Source organism: Bufo gargarizans, chromosome 7 (assembly GCF_014858855.1).
Source record: "Bufo gargarizans isolate SCDJY-AF-19 chromosome 7, ASM1485885v1, whole genome shotgun sequence".
Lineage (NCBI taxonomy): Eukaryota > Metazoa > Chordata > Amphibia > Anura > Bufonidae > Bufo > Bufo gargarizans.
This window is the reverse complement of record NC_058086.1, coordinates 24,343,468-24,361,647: the sequence shown is the minus strand read 5'-3', so window position 1 is coordinate 24,361,647 and position 18,180 is coordinate 24,343,468. Positions and strand designations below refer to the sequence as shown.

The 18,180-nt window shown below is 45.6% G+C and overlaps 1 protein-coding gene across 1 annotated transcript in view; it reads right to left on the bottom strand.

Annotated features, from left to right (window-relative positions):
- Positions 1 to 636: 636 nt before the first annotated feature.
- Positions 637 to 18,180, bottom strand: part of CPNE9 (copine family member 9) — a 228,500-nt gene continuing 210,956 nt past the window's right edge. The window contains exons 16-21 of the mRNA XM_044301241.1: positions 17,503 to 17,684; positions 16,636 to 16,763; positions 15,627 to 15,729; positions 10,255 to 10,312; positions 1,281 to 1,354; positions 637 to 819 (exon numbers count right to left, since the gene is read on the bottom strand). Of these exons, the coding sequence (XP_044157176.1) occupies positions 637 to 819; positions 1,281 to 1,354; positions 10,255 to 10,312; positions 15,627 to 15,729; positions 16,636 to 16,763; positions 17,503 to 17,684 (728 nt within the window). The remainder of the gene's footprint in view (positions 820 to 1,280; positions 1,355 to 10,254; positions 10,313 to 15,626; positions 15,730 to 16,635; positions 16,764 to 17,502; positions 17,685 to 18,180) is intronic.

Sequence of the window (18,180 nt, the reverse complement as noted above, 5' to 3'; positions counted from 1 at the left end):
CCTTCAGCTGCCAAGCGCACATATAACAGGTCAGCCGGTGTCATAGGGGCAAATGGCTGTTCAGGAACCTGGGAAAGCTGAGTGACAAACCTTGTGTTAATTTGGGACTTCAGCAGAAAAACACCATTTAGTTTAAAGGTTTATTTGTAGATATCTGGAGACAGATGAGGACTACAGTATACAATTCCTCTGAAAGCACAAATGTACATATTCTGTATACGTTCAGAAAAAAAAAATATGTTGTTAAATACTGTACAGCATCACCCAGCTAGCACTGCGTACCCTCAAAGTGCAAAAATCAGCGGATCCCCCCACAACTGCGCATCCATCACTTCTGTCCTTCATCTTGGCTGGACCAGTAGAAAGCCCTGCCCACACTTAGTCCAATCTTATCTATTGCAGAACCCGTGGTAATAGCCGGGGTCAGATACTCCAGAACGTATTGCATAACCCCTGGAAGATCAGGGTGCAGCTAGTTTATGAGAGATGCGATTAGCAGCCATGTCCCAATAACTAAGTAGATGCTGGGCCAAGGGAAAAGGAGAATGGGGGTTCAAAGCTTTACCCTGTCTTTTTTTTTTTTTATGATAGTGGGGCGCCCCCATTCTGTATGGAATGGAACAGCATGGTTGGTGCTCAGATGTGCGAGGGCAGGTTCTGAATGGGTGCGGAAGGCGGCAGTGGACGGGGCTTGATCTCACGAGATTTCATGTAGGAGAGGAACTGCTCTGGGATCTCGGCTAAAACATCCTTGGCAAGCCGGGCCATGCTGAGAATTTGGTTTCCAGAACGGTCCACGTAGTCGCGAAATGGCACAAACTGTAGAGGGAAGAAAATGTACAGTCAGCAAGGGAAGAGGTCGGGTGAGGATTTGGAAGATGGAGCATATTAAGCTTTTTTTTATACGGGTTTCAATCCTTTAGGGCCCCCCCCCCCCCCCCAAAAAAAAGAAAAAGAACATGGTTGACAACTCATATGACAACTTCTATGTTTCCATGGTAACAGACTACTACAAAAAAGCCCTGGGTAGTCTCTTATTACATTCCCTTGCACTTTTATCTGTAGCAATAAGGATGGGGGGTTTAGAAGAAGTGGAGTAACACATGCAGGATAAGACTACGCCCTGTTTGTAGTCTGTTACCATGGAGACACATAAGTCTGCATTTGAGCTGCATACACACAACAGCCCGATGTTTTCAGTCGCCTAGCAAAGCTGCTTCATTTAGATGCTTAGGGCAATAAAATGGTTGCAAAAGTCTACATATCCTTTAATACTTCACCTGCACTATGTCTCTTTCTGCCAATCGGCCTCTGGAGGAAACGCGGACCTCATCTCCATCCAGTTCTTCCATTGCTGTGGACAACAAGACACATGAGTTTTACTACCAGATCAAAGTAAACCTTCTTCCAAGAGCCAGACTCCTAATGCCATCACCGGCTGTTAGGGTATGCTGGAAGTTGTAGTTTTGCCACAGGTTGAGGCCCAGTGCCCTAAAGTATTTACTGTATACAGATACCGTAGCTCTGGGGCTCCTATTATAAAGCCGTTACCTTAAAGGGGCAGTGCTCTCTTAAAATGAAAGTGGGCAACTGGACCCACAGGTTAGCTTTAAAGCATAGCAGTTCTGGATACAGTACTACCAAAAAAGTCAATTTGTGGAAATTGTTCAAATTATTGGATCCAACCAGTACTATGGTCAGTGGTCGGATCAACGGACATCGTCTTGGCCAACGAATGGCTTCCGTTTGAATACATAGGGCCTATAGCTGATCTTTGACTATAGACCACACCACACAGCTAATGGTAAGCCAACTGGTGGCCCCAGGGCTCGGTGGTGACCCTCTATTTCCTGATGGCCACATACAGGAAATAATCTCTATACGCTACTGCTATAATGTCTATATACTCCAGCAGTGTATACAGCGCCCTGTCTATTTGGACATTTTGCTCCGGATGTTAGTGTATAAATCAGTTTGTAATTTGGGTGCAGTGGCCCTTTAAGAAAGTTACTCCTCTGCACCTCCGTTAATACTAACTAAAAAATAAAAAATAAATTGTACATGTGAAATTTATAGTAAAGCGTCTGGTTGCTGCGCTATAGGGAGGGAGATCTGCTGCCAGGCGACTTTGTACGGACGGCGTATAGCTTTCCTGGAAAATGGACTGTAGACGGGATTCGTTCACAGGCGAGATGTTTAAGTCTGCGGACACGTGATTGTGTTAAGTGCTGCACGATGATAGCGGGATACATAGAAATAGTGCATGAAGGTGGCAGGAGAACACCAGGAGGTTCTACTAGACTGGCATTTTGTATTTATTATTTTTAAACTAACAATCCAGCTTTTTTGTCAAAAAATAAATAAATCTATTTCCTCAATTACAATATTATATTGCTGGGGCTATTAGTGCTGTGCTATTTCGATGCAATTTTTCATAATAAGGTCTCGGGTGGGGGGCATAGGGTTGTCACTTGCAATCTGGTCCTTGGCAAAGTTTTCAGGTTCTACAGTCCCCCCAGAAAAATCTGATATATTTGCACTTTTTACCTGAATGTCCATGACTGTATACTACCATACAATACCAAATAATATTACCGTACAGTCCAAATTATACGGCCACAATTCCAAGATAATTCTTCCATGCATTGTCCAAGAAATACTTGTAATGTCAGTAGTAGGTAGGGACAGAAACGGACAGTGAGCCCTAATTGGAACCCCGTCTGCTTTCCCTGCCTACTTGCAGTGCAAGCCCTAGGTAGCAAGTCCGCAACTGGTTGACGTTCCCTACTTTGCTAAGGTGCGACATGAACAAGTCAAAACAAGACACAAATACAGAGTTGTACAGAATTCGGTCAGAACCAGGAGGATAACAAAGTACCAAATCGCGGGACAGAGATCAGAACCAGATGAGAAGCTCAGTATCAATACGTTAGACAGAGAGAGGTCAAAAAGACAAGCCGAGGTCAGAAGATAACTAATCCAAAAATACAGGAACACAGCTAGTGAGTCACAGGCTATCACTGGCAAGGGTGTATGGCTAGGAGGGGATTTAAACTGAGCGCCAAATGCCTTGATCAGAACCCGATAGGTCCATGGGCTTGGCGCTCCATAGTACAGCGTACAAACTACACAATCACTGGGCAGCTGGGCCGTCCTTCATCCCGCTGCTAAACTCCCCCAGCGCACGCACACACCGGGGATAAACAGAGCATTACATTCTGTTGCTAGGGATGCGACCGCGTCTCCGGGAGGGGGGGGGGGGGGTCTCACCCAGTGCAACCAGGCCAAAGCCAGAGACCGCAGCGCTAAATCCCGGACAGGTAGGTTTTAGACAATACTACCACGGAATACTTTTTATATAATTCCCACACTATACTGTCATTCAGTGCCAAAATAATACCGCCACTTGTGTCAAAATACTACCCTACAATACCTGACCAGGTGAAGGGGTTAGAGGTTGAAATAACGCCATTACAAGTGTCATAGACGCCTGTTCAGGCCATTTTACTCCCTGAAAAAAGACTTGTGCACATTTTTATGCATGGTCTTGTTCTAGTCCAGAGCTCTGTATCAGCAGCACAAAGGAAGCCCCGCCCTTCTCCAGAGAAGCCCCACCCCTCAATGGCGTCTCCATCACCAGGAGCAGCTCCAGAATAAACCCCATATTATGGTTACAGGACCTGTGGTGAGGTCCTGTGGACCTTAGCTGAGCATGTGTACCATATAAAGCAGGGCTTTGTAAGTGTAATGTATGTATACTGGAGTTTTCTATGTGTAATGGGCATGTAGCAGAGCTGTGTGTGTAATGAGCATATAGCAGAGCTGTGTGTTTAATGGCCATGTAGCAGAGCTGTGTGTTTAATGGCCATGTAGCAGAGCTGTGTGTTTAATGGCCATGTAGCAGAGCTGTGTGTAATGAGCATATAGCAGAGCTGCCAGGCCATTTGCTGCGCCACTCTGAGACCACTGTGGAGGACACCTAGGCAGTGGGCTGTCATCTTCCCATTACTGCCAGTGGAGCGGCGGCCTGGTGTGGTAAGCAGCCTCTTGCAATAGGTGCTGTGGGCACTAGTGGATCTATAAGCATCTGGGTGGGATGACTGGGTCTGAGGTGAATACACAGCAGGAATTGGGCAGGTATGTGGCCACTGTGTATGGCAGTGTTATGTGTAAAGTAGACAACCCCTTTAAGACATCTCCATGACATTTCAAAGTAAGCTATGTGACCCTAGCCAGGGCCACACTCCTACTGCCTGAAAACTTCCCTTTAAGCAGTTAAGGAAAAAATCTGACAAGACTGTATTTCTCTCTTTCACCACTAGGGGGGGGGGGGGTTATAATTGAGGTTATTCAGCGCTGTATATAAATTACTGCAGTGACCTCCCCCTAGTGGCAGCTGCAGAAATATAATATTTTATCAGTGACATTATATGTGTGTGAAGGAGATTTAGATCTCTTTATCAGAAAGCAGAGCCCAGACCATTATAACATTATTAAATAAAATAGAATTATAGGTACACCTCCGTGCCCGAGACCACCACTATAAAGTAATAACAATAATATATAATAGTATAATTAGGATAAATGGTTAATCTCTAATCCTCAAGGGATATAAGAAATGAAGCCATAACCACAAAGTATAATAATATAATACACCTTCTTCCACCAGGACTATTAGCTATCAACCGCTACACCACCCTAGACCACCAGGAGTATGATAGGAATAACTAATTGAAACCAATGTAAACACGTTTGATGCCGTTTATGTAGAAATTTGTGGAAAGTCCATATATTCAGGGGTGTTTTGCTGCTTCTGTTGTGTCCCCCAGTGTTTGCCCCTGCCGGTCTTACCCTTTGGCACCCACTCCCACTAGGGCATTGTGAGGATAGCTAATGCCTTAATAAAGCCTTTTCTTCATAATAAAGGCAGAAGTGATATTAATATTGTACCAGCGCGGAGAGCGAGCGGGCTGCAGGGAGGGGGGCGCTCATACTGCCATGTACATACATAATGCAGTGTGATGAAGACACATGATGTGACACCAGCTCGGTCCCGAGCATTGGCGGACGCAACGTTTCAATAATGTAAACGTTCCTTCTCCTATGGGAACAATGAACCGAGGAAACAGATGAGTCAGCCGCTTCTCATACGCCGACCGCGCGGGAACGTATCATCAGCATCATATATTGTGCTTTTTGTTTTCATTTACGTACTAATTATTTTATGCATGAAGGAGCTAGAAGTAAATACAGGAATGATTGCTGCCGTACAAGACTCCATAATGAGGAAGCCTGTTGTATAGGAGCACATGGAGGCAGCTCTTACATTCCTATGCACTGCAGGTGAACTGTTCATACTAAGCTTCCTGGTTCATGAATGGAGCACCAAGACATCAGTATGGTCATAACGCTACTGTTGGGCCGCCTCTGGCCTGGATACAAGATGAGATACGGTAGGGCATGGAGACATACAGGTTCCTGGTATCCTGTGGCACATTTGACTGTCATATGCGATGGCTCCCCAGATCATCACTCCAGCAGTTGGGGCAGTGTATGGCTCCATAGTAAGGGCAGGATTAAAGCGCTTACCAGGAGGTCTCCATACTGGAACCTGAGCGTCATCGGGTCCCAAACAGAACCTTGATTTATCGCTAAAGACGATACGGTTCCAGTCCGCAGCAGTCTAGGTTTCGTTCGCGACCACACTGCAAACAAAGGCGACGTGGCTGGCCGCCAATGACAGGACACAAACTGCACACCGTGACACCAAACTTCCTTCTGCTAAGCGCCTGAAAATGGTCCGGACAGAGACAGGGGTGTGTAATGAAGGAGTCACCTATGTGTGGATGGTGGACAACCAAACTGTGGGGGCTGCTCATGCTTGTCGCCGGATCAACGACCCTCTATACTGGACATCTGTCTGGGCCGTCCACAGCCTGTTCCCCGTGTGTGTCCTCACCTAAGCACTGCTCCCAACGCCTCCTAACAGCGAGGTCTGAACAGCCTAGATGGGGGCCAATTAATTGAAACAACCATCCTGCTTCTCTCAGTCCAATGATGTGCCCCCTCTCAAAGTCTGTCAACTGAGCCAAATGTCTTCAAGTGCGTCGTAGAGGCATGTCTAGCAGTCAAGATCTCTCACCAAGGAGTGCACCACCCAAAAGTGGCCTCTGAGAGCCTTTTTATAGGGCAGCGGGGGAAGCACTTTTACGCCCTTTTGTGGCAAGACCCTGATACATAATTGCATGGCAATTATGTATCAGACATTTCTAAATTTTTTTGTTAATGAGTTTATTAAATATTTGTATCTATATATCTCATATCTACTGTATCTGTCTCATATCTATCTATCTACAGGTGAAACTCGAAAAATTTGAATATCGTGCAAAGTCCATTTATTTAAGTAATGCAACTTAAAAGGTGAAACTAACAGATGAGACTCATTACAGGCAAAGCGAGATATTTCAGGCCTTTATTTGTTATAATTTGGATGATTACAGCTTATGAAACCCCAAAGTCACAATCTCGGGTCCCCTTTGCTCAGGGGATACGGATTAATCAGCTGACCAGAGTGTGACACTTTGAGCCTAGAATATTGAACCTTTTCACAAAATTCTAATTTTAAGCTGCATTAATGCAATTCCTTTTAATTTGCGTTACTGAAATAAATGAACTTTTGCACGATATTCAAATTTTTGGAGTTTCACCTGTATCTATCTATCTTATCTATCTATCTATTCTATTATCTATCAATTCTATTATCTATCTATCTATTCTATTATCTATCAATTCTATTATCTATCTATCTATTGTATTGTATATTATCTAGCTAAAAGCACACTTTTTCTATATGACAGATGCAGCTCTTGGAAGCAGTTCACATTGGCAGGCTTTTCGTGATGTATACTTGTACCCGTATATTTGCACGCTCCACCACGTCTTTTTTCAAACCCTGTAATTTTCCTTAAATATTTTAGCGGTAATTCATGGTTAGTCCAGTTCTAGAATCACGTCAGGATCAGTGATATGTTATTTACCTACTAATTTGTGAGTGAACTGCATGAATCTGGGTCAGTGCCCGCTGCTGGATGTGCAATTCTGAGGCCACTAATTCAGTTTAGAGATAAATGATGCGACTTTCCTACATCTACGTTGCTTTCGGAGATAAGAATTTGCATGGAATATATACACACACACGTTCTAATGTCTGAGGAGGAGGTTTGCGCTGATGGGAAAAGATTCAGATTTCTGGCGTATCAGAAGGTGAAGTTATTTTCACATCCAGGACCAGATGGTCTGTGGAGACCTCCGGGAGCAGCAAATTTGGGGTCTCTCCCTTCTAGATTTAATTTGAATTGCCACTAAAAGGGAATCCGATATCAGGGTTCTTGCTCCCTGTCTACATGACCACCATGTTTTACGTAAGCATTATATAATACTACATCTCCTGGTAATAATAGCTAAACACTGGGGGTCAGAGAAGCCGGGCTGTCCGCATCCGTTGCTCCGTTCCGTGGCCCCGCAAAAAAAAATATAGCATGTCCTATTCTTGTCCGTGATGCTGACAAGGATAGGCATGTCTACAATGGGCCACCCATTCTATTCCACAAATTGCGGAAGGCACATGGGCGGCTTCCGCTTTTTTGCGGATCCGCGGTTTGCAGACCGCATAAAAACGGCACGGTCGTGTGTATGTTTGCCTAATGCAAATTAAAAGGAATTGCAGCTTAAAATTAGAATTTTGTGAAAAGGTTCAATATTCTCGGCTCAAAGTGTCGCACTCTAGTCAGCTAATTAATCCATACCCCCTGAGCAAAGGGGACCTAAGATTGAGATTTTGGGGTTTCATAAGCTGTAAGCCGTAATCATCCAAATTATAACAAATAGAGGCTTGAAATATCTCGCTTTGCCTGTAATGAGTCTCATGTTAGTTTCACCTTTTAAGTTGCATTACTGAAACAAATGAACTTTGCACGATATTCACATTTTTCGAGTTTCACCTGTATTTATTACTACCATACAGTGCCTATATAGTACTATAGTAAAGTGCATTTATAATGCTGTCCCAGAGTGCATATATAATACTACCAGACAATGCCCATATAATACTGCCTTACAGTGTTTATATAATACTGACACAAAGTCTATATTTAATACTACCATACAGTGCCTATATAGTACAATACCTATCATAATAGCACCAGACAGTGCCAATGTAATACTGCCATACAGTGCCTATATAGTACTAGACTACACTACAATACCTATTATAATAGCACCAGACAGTGCCAATGTAATACTGCCATACAGTATTGATATAACACTACCATACAGTATCCATATAATACTGCTTTTAGTATCTACTTAATACTACCATACAGTGACGATATAATAATATTGCTATATGTTACATATAGCATATTACCATACATTGACTATATAATATTGCTATACAGTCCTAATTTAATACTACCATACAATGCCTATATAGTACTGCACAGTAAATATATTAAATTACCACAAAGCGCCTATCTATTACTGTGCAGTGTATTTATTATAATGCCATACAGTGTCTATATTCTATTGCTGTACATTATCTATGTAATACTACCATGCAATGTCTATTTAATATTACCAGACAGTATATATACTTTACTGCCATACCATGTCTATACAATAGTGGCATAAAGTACCTACATTATCCCGCCATAAAGTGCCTGTATAATACTTGCATACCGATCCTATGTAATACTGTCCTACTGTTCATTTAAAATACCTCCTTGCAGTATCTGCTTATTAATCTAAATAGGAACATTAGAAAATTCAACAAAACCAAAATGCCTCGTACCTCCTTCTGGTTCTGATCTCAATCCACTGCACCACCACTAACAGCTATACCCCCCAGATCTGTAGTATTGAAGACCCCAAAGCACTGGATGGACAAGAGGCAGGGGCGTAGCTATAGGGGGTGCAAAGGTGGCAGTCGCTACCGGGGGGCCCAAAGACCCTTGTGCCGCATACAAATACACTGGTATTGTAGAAAGTGCATGCTGGTCAAGTTACACCTCTGGCTGGACGGAAGGGGTTAGGTCAAGAATTTGGCAAAGGGGAGGGGGGGCGTTTTATTTTTTGCCTCAGGGGCAGCATGAAGGCTATGTACTTCCCAGCCCCTGGACCCAAACCACTGAGTGTAGGGGGGCCCAAGCTGAACTCTTGCACCAGGGCCCATGAGCTGGGAGGGAAGTGGTAAGTGGTGTTTGGTGCAGGGACATTTGGGCAGTAGACCCTACACCACGTGGTGACTCCATGGCAGGAACGGCGCTGCTTACTGACTTCTCCATCGCTCACTGTCTCCTAGAACAACCCTTTCATATCCCGCTGCTATTACTTTAAATGTGTCTTCCTCTCCCGCTGCCTCTCTGCCCTGCTCTTGCTGTAGGCCAGCAATAACCTGTAGCCATGAGGCTCGCTGACACACTCCGGCAGAGCTGACAAATGAGGTTAAAGTTGCCCCTTTCACTTAGAATCTCATTCTGATAGGAAATGACTTGTGGAAACGCCTCTGATGCCCTTGGAAGATTAATCGCCCCATACCATGATGTCTGTAAATCTTCTTTGCACCGTGAATGTGATATATTTGCCGATCCGCTTTCATTACACTTTATCTGTCACTTAAAGAACTCCAGCTTTATCTTTTTTTCATTCTCAAAGCAGAAAGGAAATATAAGGAAATGTAACATCTCCTCTCACCACCATCTAATCTGAAAGAAATTCTTTAAGGAGCCCTCAGACTTCTAAATGAAGAATTTTTGCAGCACTTGAATAAAGGCTGATAACGCCCCCAGCAGGTGACGACCCCAAGCCTCCATGATACTGGGCTATCAGGGGATCACACAGGTTGAATATATACGTGTCTGACTCCATTGCTTCCCCTTGAGATAAGCAGTGCCTGTGGTGTATGCTGGTTGGTTGGCACTGGAGCAATTAAAAGTCCAGTGGCCTCTCTGTCCCATAAGAGGACACCAGATGATGTGCGATAGCATGCAAGCCAACAGTCACAGGTTTGCTGGGACAATCCCTGGACCTGGATGAAAAAGGAGCAGTTGGGTGGTTTATGCAAGACATGCCCAAAAAGTGTGGGACATTCTTGGGCAATCCCAGGGTAGGGCTGTCCAATTTTGGCCATGCAAATGTTGGTGAGTCAATGATGCTGACTACTGCAGGCAATATAAAATGGTAAAATAGGTAACTTACCATCGAACTCTGCGGGTCCGACTCCTACTATAATAATGGACAATGGTAATGATGACGCCTAGAAAAAAAAGTAGAAGGTTTAAAAGAGAATTGAGGTCATAGTAAATATCACTGTACTCTCACCTCTGAGCTCCTACCACTGCGCCCATACCACTGTGCTCCCACCACTGCGCCCATACCACTGTGCTCCCACCACTGCGCCCATACCACTGTGCTCCTACTTCAGTGCTCTACTACCACTAAACTTCCAACTCTGCAATCCCACCTCTGTTCTCCTACCACTGTGCTCCTCTGTGCTCCCACCTCTGCGCTCTTAACACTGCTCTCACACCTCTGCACTCCTACTACTATGCTCTTACAACTGGGCCCTTTCCACTGCGCTCCTATCACTGTGCTCTTACCACTGTGTTCCTATCACTACGCTCCCATCTCTGCGCTCCTACCACTTAGCTCCTACTACTGCGCTCCTATCACTGTGCTCCTACCACTGAGCTCCTATCACTGTGCTCCTACCACTGCGCTCCTATTACTGTACTCCTATCACTGTGCTCATACTAATGTGTTCCTACCACTGTGCTCCTACCACTGCACTCCTATCACTGTGCTCCTACCACTGCGCTCCTACCACTGCGCTCCTACCACTGCGCTCCTACCACTGCGCTCCTACCACTGCGCTCCTACCACTGCGCTCCTACCACTGCGCTCCTACCACTGCGCTCCTATCACTGTGCTCCTACCACTGAGCTCCTATCACAGTGCTCCTACCACTGAGCTCCTACCACTGTGCTCCTATCACTGTGCTCCTACCACTGAGCTCCTATCACAGTGCTCCTACCACTGAGCTCCTACCACTGTGCTCCTACTACTGTGTTCCTATCACTATGCTCCTATCTCTGCACTCCTACTACTGAGCTCCAACCACTGCACTCCCATCTATGCTCTCCCACCACTGTGCTCCTACCACTGCGCTCCTACCACTGTGCTCCTACCACTGCGCTCCTATCACTGTGCTCCTACCACTGCGCTCCTACCACTGAGCTCCTATCACTGTGCTCCTATCACTGTGCTCCTACCACTGAGCTCCTACCACTGAGCTCCTATCACAGTGCTCCTACCACTGAGCTCCTATCACTGTGCTCCTACTACTGTGTTCCTATCACTATGCTCTTACCACTGCGCTCCTATTACTGTGTTCCTATTGCTGCGCTCCTAACACTGCGCTCCTATCACTGTGCTCCTACCACTGTGCTCCTACCACTGTGCTCCTACCACTGTGCTCCTACCACTGCGCTCCTACCACTGCGCTCCTATTACTGTGTTCCTATTACTGCGCTCCTATCACTGCGCTCCTATCACTGCGCTCCTACCACTGCGCTCCTACCACTGCGCTCCTACCACTGCGCTCCTACCACTGCGCTCCTACCACTGCGCTCCTACCACTGCGCTCCTACCACTGCGCTCCTACCACTGCGCTCCTACCACTGCGCTCCTACCACTGCGCTCCTATCACTGCGCTCCTATCACTGCGCTCCTATCACTGCGCTCCTATCACTGCGCTCCTATCACTGTGCTCCTACCACTGTGCTCCTACCACAGTGCTCCTACCACTGAGCTCCTATCACAGTGCTCCTACCACTGAGCTCCTACCACTGCGCTCCTATCACTGCGCTCCTATCACTGCGCTCCTATCACTGCGCTCCTAACACTGTGCTCCTACCACTGTGCTCCTACCACTGAGCTCCTATCACAGTGCTCCTACCACTGAGCTCCTACCACTGCGCTCCTATCACTGTGCTCCTACCACTGCGCTCCCATCACTGTGCTCCTACCACTGAGCTCCTATCACAGTGCTACTACCACTGCGCTCCTACTACTGTGTTCCTATTACTGCGCTCCTAACACTGCGCTCCTATCACTGTGCTCCTACCACTGCGTTCCTATCACTGTGCTCCTACCACTGCGTTCCTATCACTGTACTCCTACCACTGCGCTCCTATCACTGTACTCCTACCACTGCGCTCCTATCACTGTACTCCTACCACTGCGCTCCTATCACTGTGTTTATACTACTGTGTTCCTACCACTGCGCTCCTACCACTGTGCTCCTACCACTGAGCTCCTACCACTGAGCTCCTACTACTATGTTCCTATCACTGTGTTCCTACTACGGTGTTCCTATTACTGCACTCCTAACACTATGCTCCTACTACTGTGTTCCTATCACTATGCTCCTATCTCTGCACTCCTACTACTGAGCTCCTACCTCTGTGCTCCTACCACTGCACTCCCATCATGCTCTCCTACCACTGTGCTCCTACCACTGTGCTCCTACCACTGCGCTCCTACCACTGCGCTCCTACCACTGAGCTCCTACCACTGAGTTCCTATCACAGTGCTACTACCACTGCGCTCCTATTACTGCGCTCCTACCACTGCGCTCCTATCACTGCGCTCCTACCACTGCGTTCCTATCACTGTGCTCCTACCACTGCGTTCCTATCACTGTGCTCCTACCACTGAGCTCCTATCACTGTACTCCTACCACTGCGCTCCTATCACTGTGCTCCTACCACTGCGCTCCTACCACTGCGCTCCTATCACTGTGCTCCTACCACTGTGCTCCTACCACTGCGCTCCTATCACTGTGCTCCTACCACTGCGCTCCTATCACTGTGCTCCTACCACTGCGCTCCTATCACAGTGCTCCTACCACTGCGCTCCTATTACTGCACTCCTAACACTGTGCTCCTACTACTGTGTTCCTATCACTATGCTCCTATCTCTGCAGTCCTACTACTGAGCTCCTACCACTGCACTCCCATCTATGCTCTCCCACCACTGAGCTCCTACCACTGAGCTCCTATCTCTACTCTCCCACTTCTGAGCTCCTACCTCTGTGCTTCTACCACTGCACTCCCATCTATGCTCTCCCACCACTGAGCTCCTATCTCTGCTCTCCCACTTCTGAGCTCCTACCTCTGTGCTTCTACCACTGCACTCCCATGTATGCTCTCCCACCACTGCGCTCTTACCACTGCACTCCCATCTATGCTCTCCCACCTCTGCTCTTCTGCCACTATGCTCCTACAGTATCTCTGAGCTCCTACGACTCCACTCTTATCTATGCTCTCCCACCACTGCGCTCCTACCACTACGCTCCTATCTCTGCGCTCCTACCACTATGCTCCTATCTCTGTTCTTACCACTGAGCTCCCACCACCGCACTCCTACCACTCGAATTTGGTTGTTTCTGATCCCCCCCCCCCCCGATACATCTCAATATAGAGTGATAGCCATACTGTTACTGGTATTTTAGTTTGACTGACGTCCCCGAGGCAGGGAGATATGTCATCTTGCCTCCGGTGGCATCCTGTGCATATGCAGTGAGATGAGGTGTACTGGCCTCGACCTCGTCTGTACACTGCGCATGCGTCAGGCCATGGTGCAGCTGGCTTAAGATGATGTACATTATCCCGGCCTCAGGGATTTCAATCAAGCTAGAGTGGGCATGTTTAGGGCATGGGCACCGTGACTGTTTACATTAGGCGGTTACTGATAATATAGACAGGGACACGTTTAGTATGAGCCAGGGGTGGTGGTTTAGGGATCTGAGACCTAGTGACAGGTTCCCTTTAAGAAAAAAAAAAGGCAATTTTCATAAGTAAAAAAAAAAAAAAGACGAAGTCAAAGCCCCAGGCCATAATTAGAAAACCCTGAAGTTCTTATGGTCCACTGACGAGAATAACGAGGCCTTTTATGACGGATCCCCTTGATGCCGCGCTGCATGGAGCAGACAAACCGCGAGTACAGTCGGCAAGCTTCTCCCTTCTCGTAATATCTTCTTTGTAGGCTTTCGCTCGGGAACACAGAGCCTCGCTCTTCTACAAAGCCTCCCCTCTCTCCCTCTACAGGATTATTATTAACCTTCCTCCATTTTAATTGGAATTAATGTCAACTCTTCATTAAGTCAGATTTTCATCAGCGGCGAGAGGATTTTTTTCATTTCCTAGCCTACTGGGAGGCTTGTATTGTGTGCGCCGGTTTTCAGATACTAATTGCCATTCTTCACTCCCTCCTACATGGCCCAGAGGAAATATGGTGTTATTCCTCCTCTCTCCTAATTTATCTCTGACGAGCGCTACCTGGTGCCCCCTGCTGCCCCCTGCCCTCTGTTAGAGGACTTTACTCCCTTATCCTGGGCCCTGGTATTCCTTATCACAACATATCCTTGTAACGAAGCCACTTGACTACCTGTTCCTGAAAGGCAGGATATGTAAGTGCTTAAATATTTATGTGCTGTAATATAAAAGGGTCTCTTTCTTTTTCTAGCAACCCCGCCACTCTTGTCTGTTGGCTCTACCCGGTATTGCAACTCCATTCTAGGGAATGCAAGAAAAGACGTACATTTGGTAGGTAAGCAAGAAGCAATGGACAGATGGACGTGAGTATGACTGTGAGATCAGACTACATGCAGAGTTTGTTTGCAGTCTGTTACCATGGAGACAGATAGGTCTGCATAGGAGCTGCTGCTATAAAATGGAAGGAGATTTTTTTTTTTTTACCAAGGCTATATGCAAAGTCGCTTCATGTTTTATTTTAGATATGTCTTCTTGTCTCCGGTGGCATCCTGTGCATGTGCAGTGAGATGAGGTGTGCTGGCCACGGCACCGGAGCAATAAAACTGGTTGCAAAAATGAACATACCCTTTAACAGACTAACTATCATAAAGGAAGACTCTGCAATTTATATGTGCCCGCAGTGACCTTCCAAGGGCACATGCAGCATGCCTACCAGTAGGGTCTTGCGCTGGAAAGGGCCTTCTCCACTGTTTAAGCGATTATGGTTATGCTATGGAGCCCCATGGTTACTTTTTATGCCACTACTGACATAACTGTGTAATGCCAAGGAATTAAAATAGGACAATTATGCCAGTTTGGTGAACAATAATGGATCTAGGGCTCAAGGAACACCCTGGGCAGAGCTGAGATTTTGGCCCAGATTTACTTGGACCAGGCAGTGTAAAAATCGACCAGATTTATCGGTGCATCCAGAGACTGCCTTTCTAAAAGTTTAAGCTAACTTTTGGTTGGCTTAGTTTTTCAGCTAAGCCTCACCTCCATGTCGAGTGAGTGTAAAAGCCTGTTTAAAACAATAGATGTGTCTTTTTTCCCCAACTACTCCGCATTTTGTCAAGTCCCAAACACAATAGGAAAGCTAGGCCATTGAGTAGTGCCTAGTGCAGGGCCTCAGGGGGCGGAGCATGACAAAGAACACTAAAGAGGGAGTCCTTGTGTCATGTCCCACCCCTGAGGATCCGTATATCAGTTCTGCCTAAAGTGGTCTGCAACAATAGTAAATACAACTGTACTTACATTGACAACGGCCTCTTTGGTCTGTGCCATATCAGAGATGACTCCGTCGGTGATGATCAGGAGGACATAATACTGAGATCCATCCGTCACTTGACCTGCAGCACTTTGGAAGAGCATAGATAAAGGATAAATTCTCCTATCCAGCAGATGGTCGTTGCCTGTAGTATGTAGCACATGTGACTAATACTGTGTATATACAGTATATATATATATAAAATAAAAAAAGCACCCAGCCCTCTATGTATAACTGCAAACATGCAGCATAACAGCAGATTGAATAAATACTAAAGGAATAAAAGTCATTGTAGATAATGGTCACATTGTAACACCCTTAAATCTACAAGCATGACAATAGCCTTTGTTTTCACTGTTATAAGGTTCGCTTATTCTAAGGTTTGAATGATACTGCTGGACGACTATAGAAAATTCCAATAGTCAAGTGGATAAGGTCAGCAAGTTGGAGAAATGTGATTAGGGAGAGGAGAACAATGACCTATTGTCCTCCTTCTTATGGCGGCCACCTAATTATGACATGCTGGGATATATGGTACACACGACCTTTACATCAATAATACATTGCACTATTCAAACCTGCCTTTCTGGGGCTCAAACACTATAAAAATCTCAATGGGTCATGGTACTCTCCTGGGCATGGTGCTCCTTGTCAGGTTCATCACTGACTGCAATAAAGCTCTCATTCACTTCCTTAGATCTAGCAAAGATTTGGGATTCCAGTGTTCGAGCCCTTAGTGATATCAATACATTAAATTGCAATTTTATGCGCTTATTATTTTTTACCTCATCTTTGTTTTGTTTACGGGTCCATTTTCTGAGACATAGCTCCAAATAATCTACCTAAGTGATACAATTCTGTCTTCCTGCAGCCACCACTAGAGGGAGCTCAGGAGCTTACTGCATACTGTATTACCATGGAGTTCGGTGTATGACTGGTATGCATGGGCCTTCAATGCTGCAGAAACCTTAGATCACACATATAATATTTACTTACCTGGCAACCTGATTAATAACTGGTGCAAAATTGGTTGGACCGTAAAGCTGAACCGTCCGCAGACTTTTAAAGTACGCCTCCAGCACGCCCTGAATCCCCACGCAGTTTGGATTTTCCAGGTCGCCATTCTAAGAGCAAAGTGAGGTGGTGTTAAAAGACACGTTCAATGTAATAAGAAAGTATAACATTCCTTTAATGAAACCTAGAAGAACCTCTGGACCATTAGATGCCAGATTAAAGGAATTTTAATGTATGAAGAATATTGGTATCTTCTCTTTCCTGCAGGCTCTTCATACAGTTATCAGTATAGACGTCAGTTTGTTCAGACAGAAAATATCAGAAATGAATAAATATTGAACTGATGTTCATTTCAAGTCAAATTTAAAATCACGATGACAATGCCAGGATGAATTTGCCGCCATTGTTACCCAGGCAATAGTCACTGGGACTAAAATGTGGTTTGTAGAGTCCATAGGGGTTTTAACTCCCCTTCCCCCAGGATGGACACATATCGCCTTCTCTGGCCGATGACCTGTTCATGCTAAGGGAATTTTCTATGCGACAAAGTACTGTAAAGAACCATGCGCCATAAAAATAATAATTTAAGGCGATTTTTGTTTTGTTTTTAATTGCTTCCAATATTTATTTATTTATTATTTTAGGATAATAAAAATGTGTATATTATAAGAAAATGATTATAAAATAAAATTAACAATTGCAATACACACAAAAGATACAATGTATTTCTTACAGAAAAAACAAAACGATAAAATAAAAACAAACAAACCCAAAAATGCTAAATAGTAGTTTATTTTTTGCCTGTCTGACAATGAATTATAGAAAATATGTCGCAAGACATTTACAAACCAGTGGGAACTCATGGGAAATCTTGCCATCTGGTGGGATCTTGGCACCAAAGCCATAAGCTGGGAAGAATTTGTCACTGTCATAGTCCTGGATAATCTCTCCGACAGCTTTCAATGCCATGCCGTATGCGTTCAGCTGGTAGGGATTCATGTAGTGGAGGGAGGTCGGCTGTGAGGGGTTACCTGAGGAGGCAACAAAGCAAAATAACCTTTACCTGAAGTGGTAATATCCCTTTGATGGTATTATTGCCGAGCCCTCTCACTATGCTAAGCTGCAAATTGGCCTAGATATGGCAGTATGTTGCAGTATAATGGCGTGGACCTGCCCTGCCACTGACAGACGGGCTGCTTGAGTGAATGCTCACTGATGGTGAGGAAACCGCTAATGACTAATGCAAGTGGCGGAGGGCCACTTCCAGAGACTGCAACGTGGTGGGCCCATGCCTAATACTCAGAGCGTACTGTGGACTGTCAGTAGAGGTCCTGACGAGTACACCATCACACTCGCTGTGGCCTGAGCAAAGCGACTGCCCTGTGGCTAGTGATGACTGCCAGGAGTGAGGGCAGAGAGTGTCTGATGCTAGCATAACCACCTGGCACAGGTACCCTGTGTAGAGTGTTGCAAAGTGGCAACCTCCTGTGGGATTTAGGGACTGCCCTGCTACCTGTGGCATCTGCC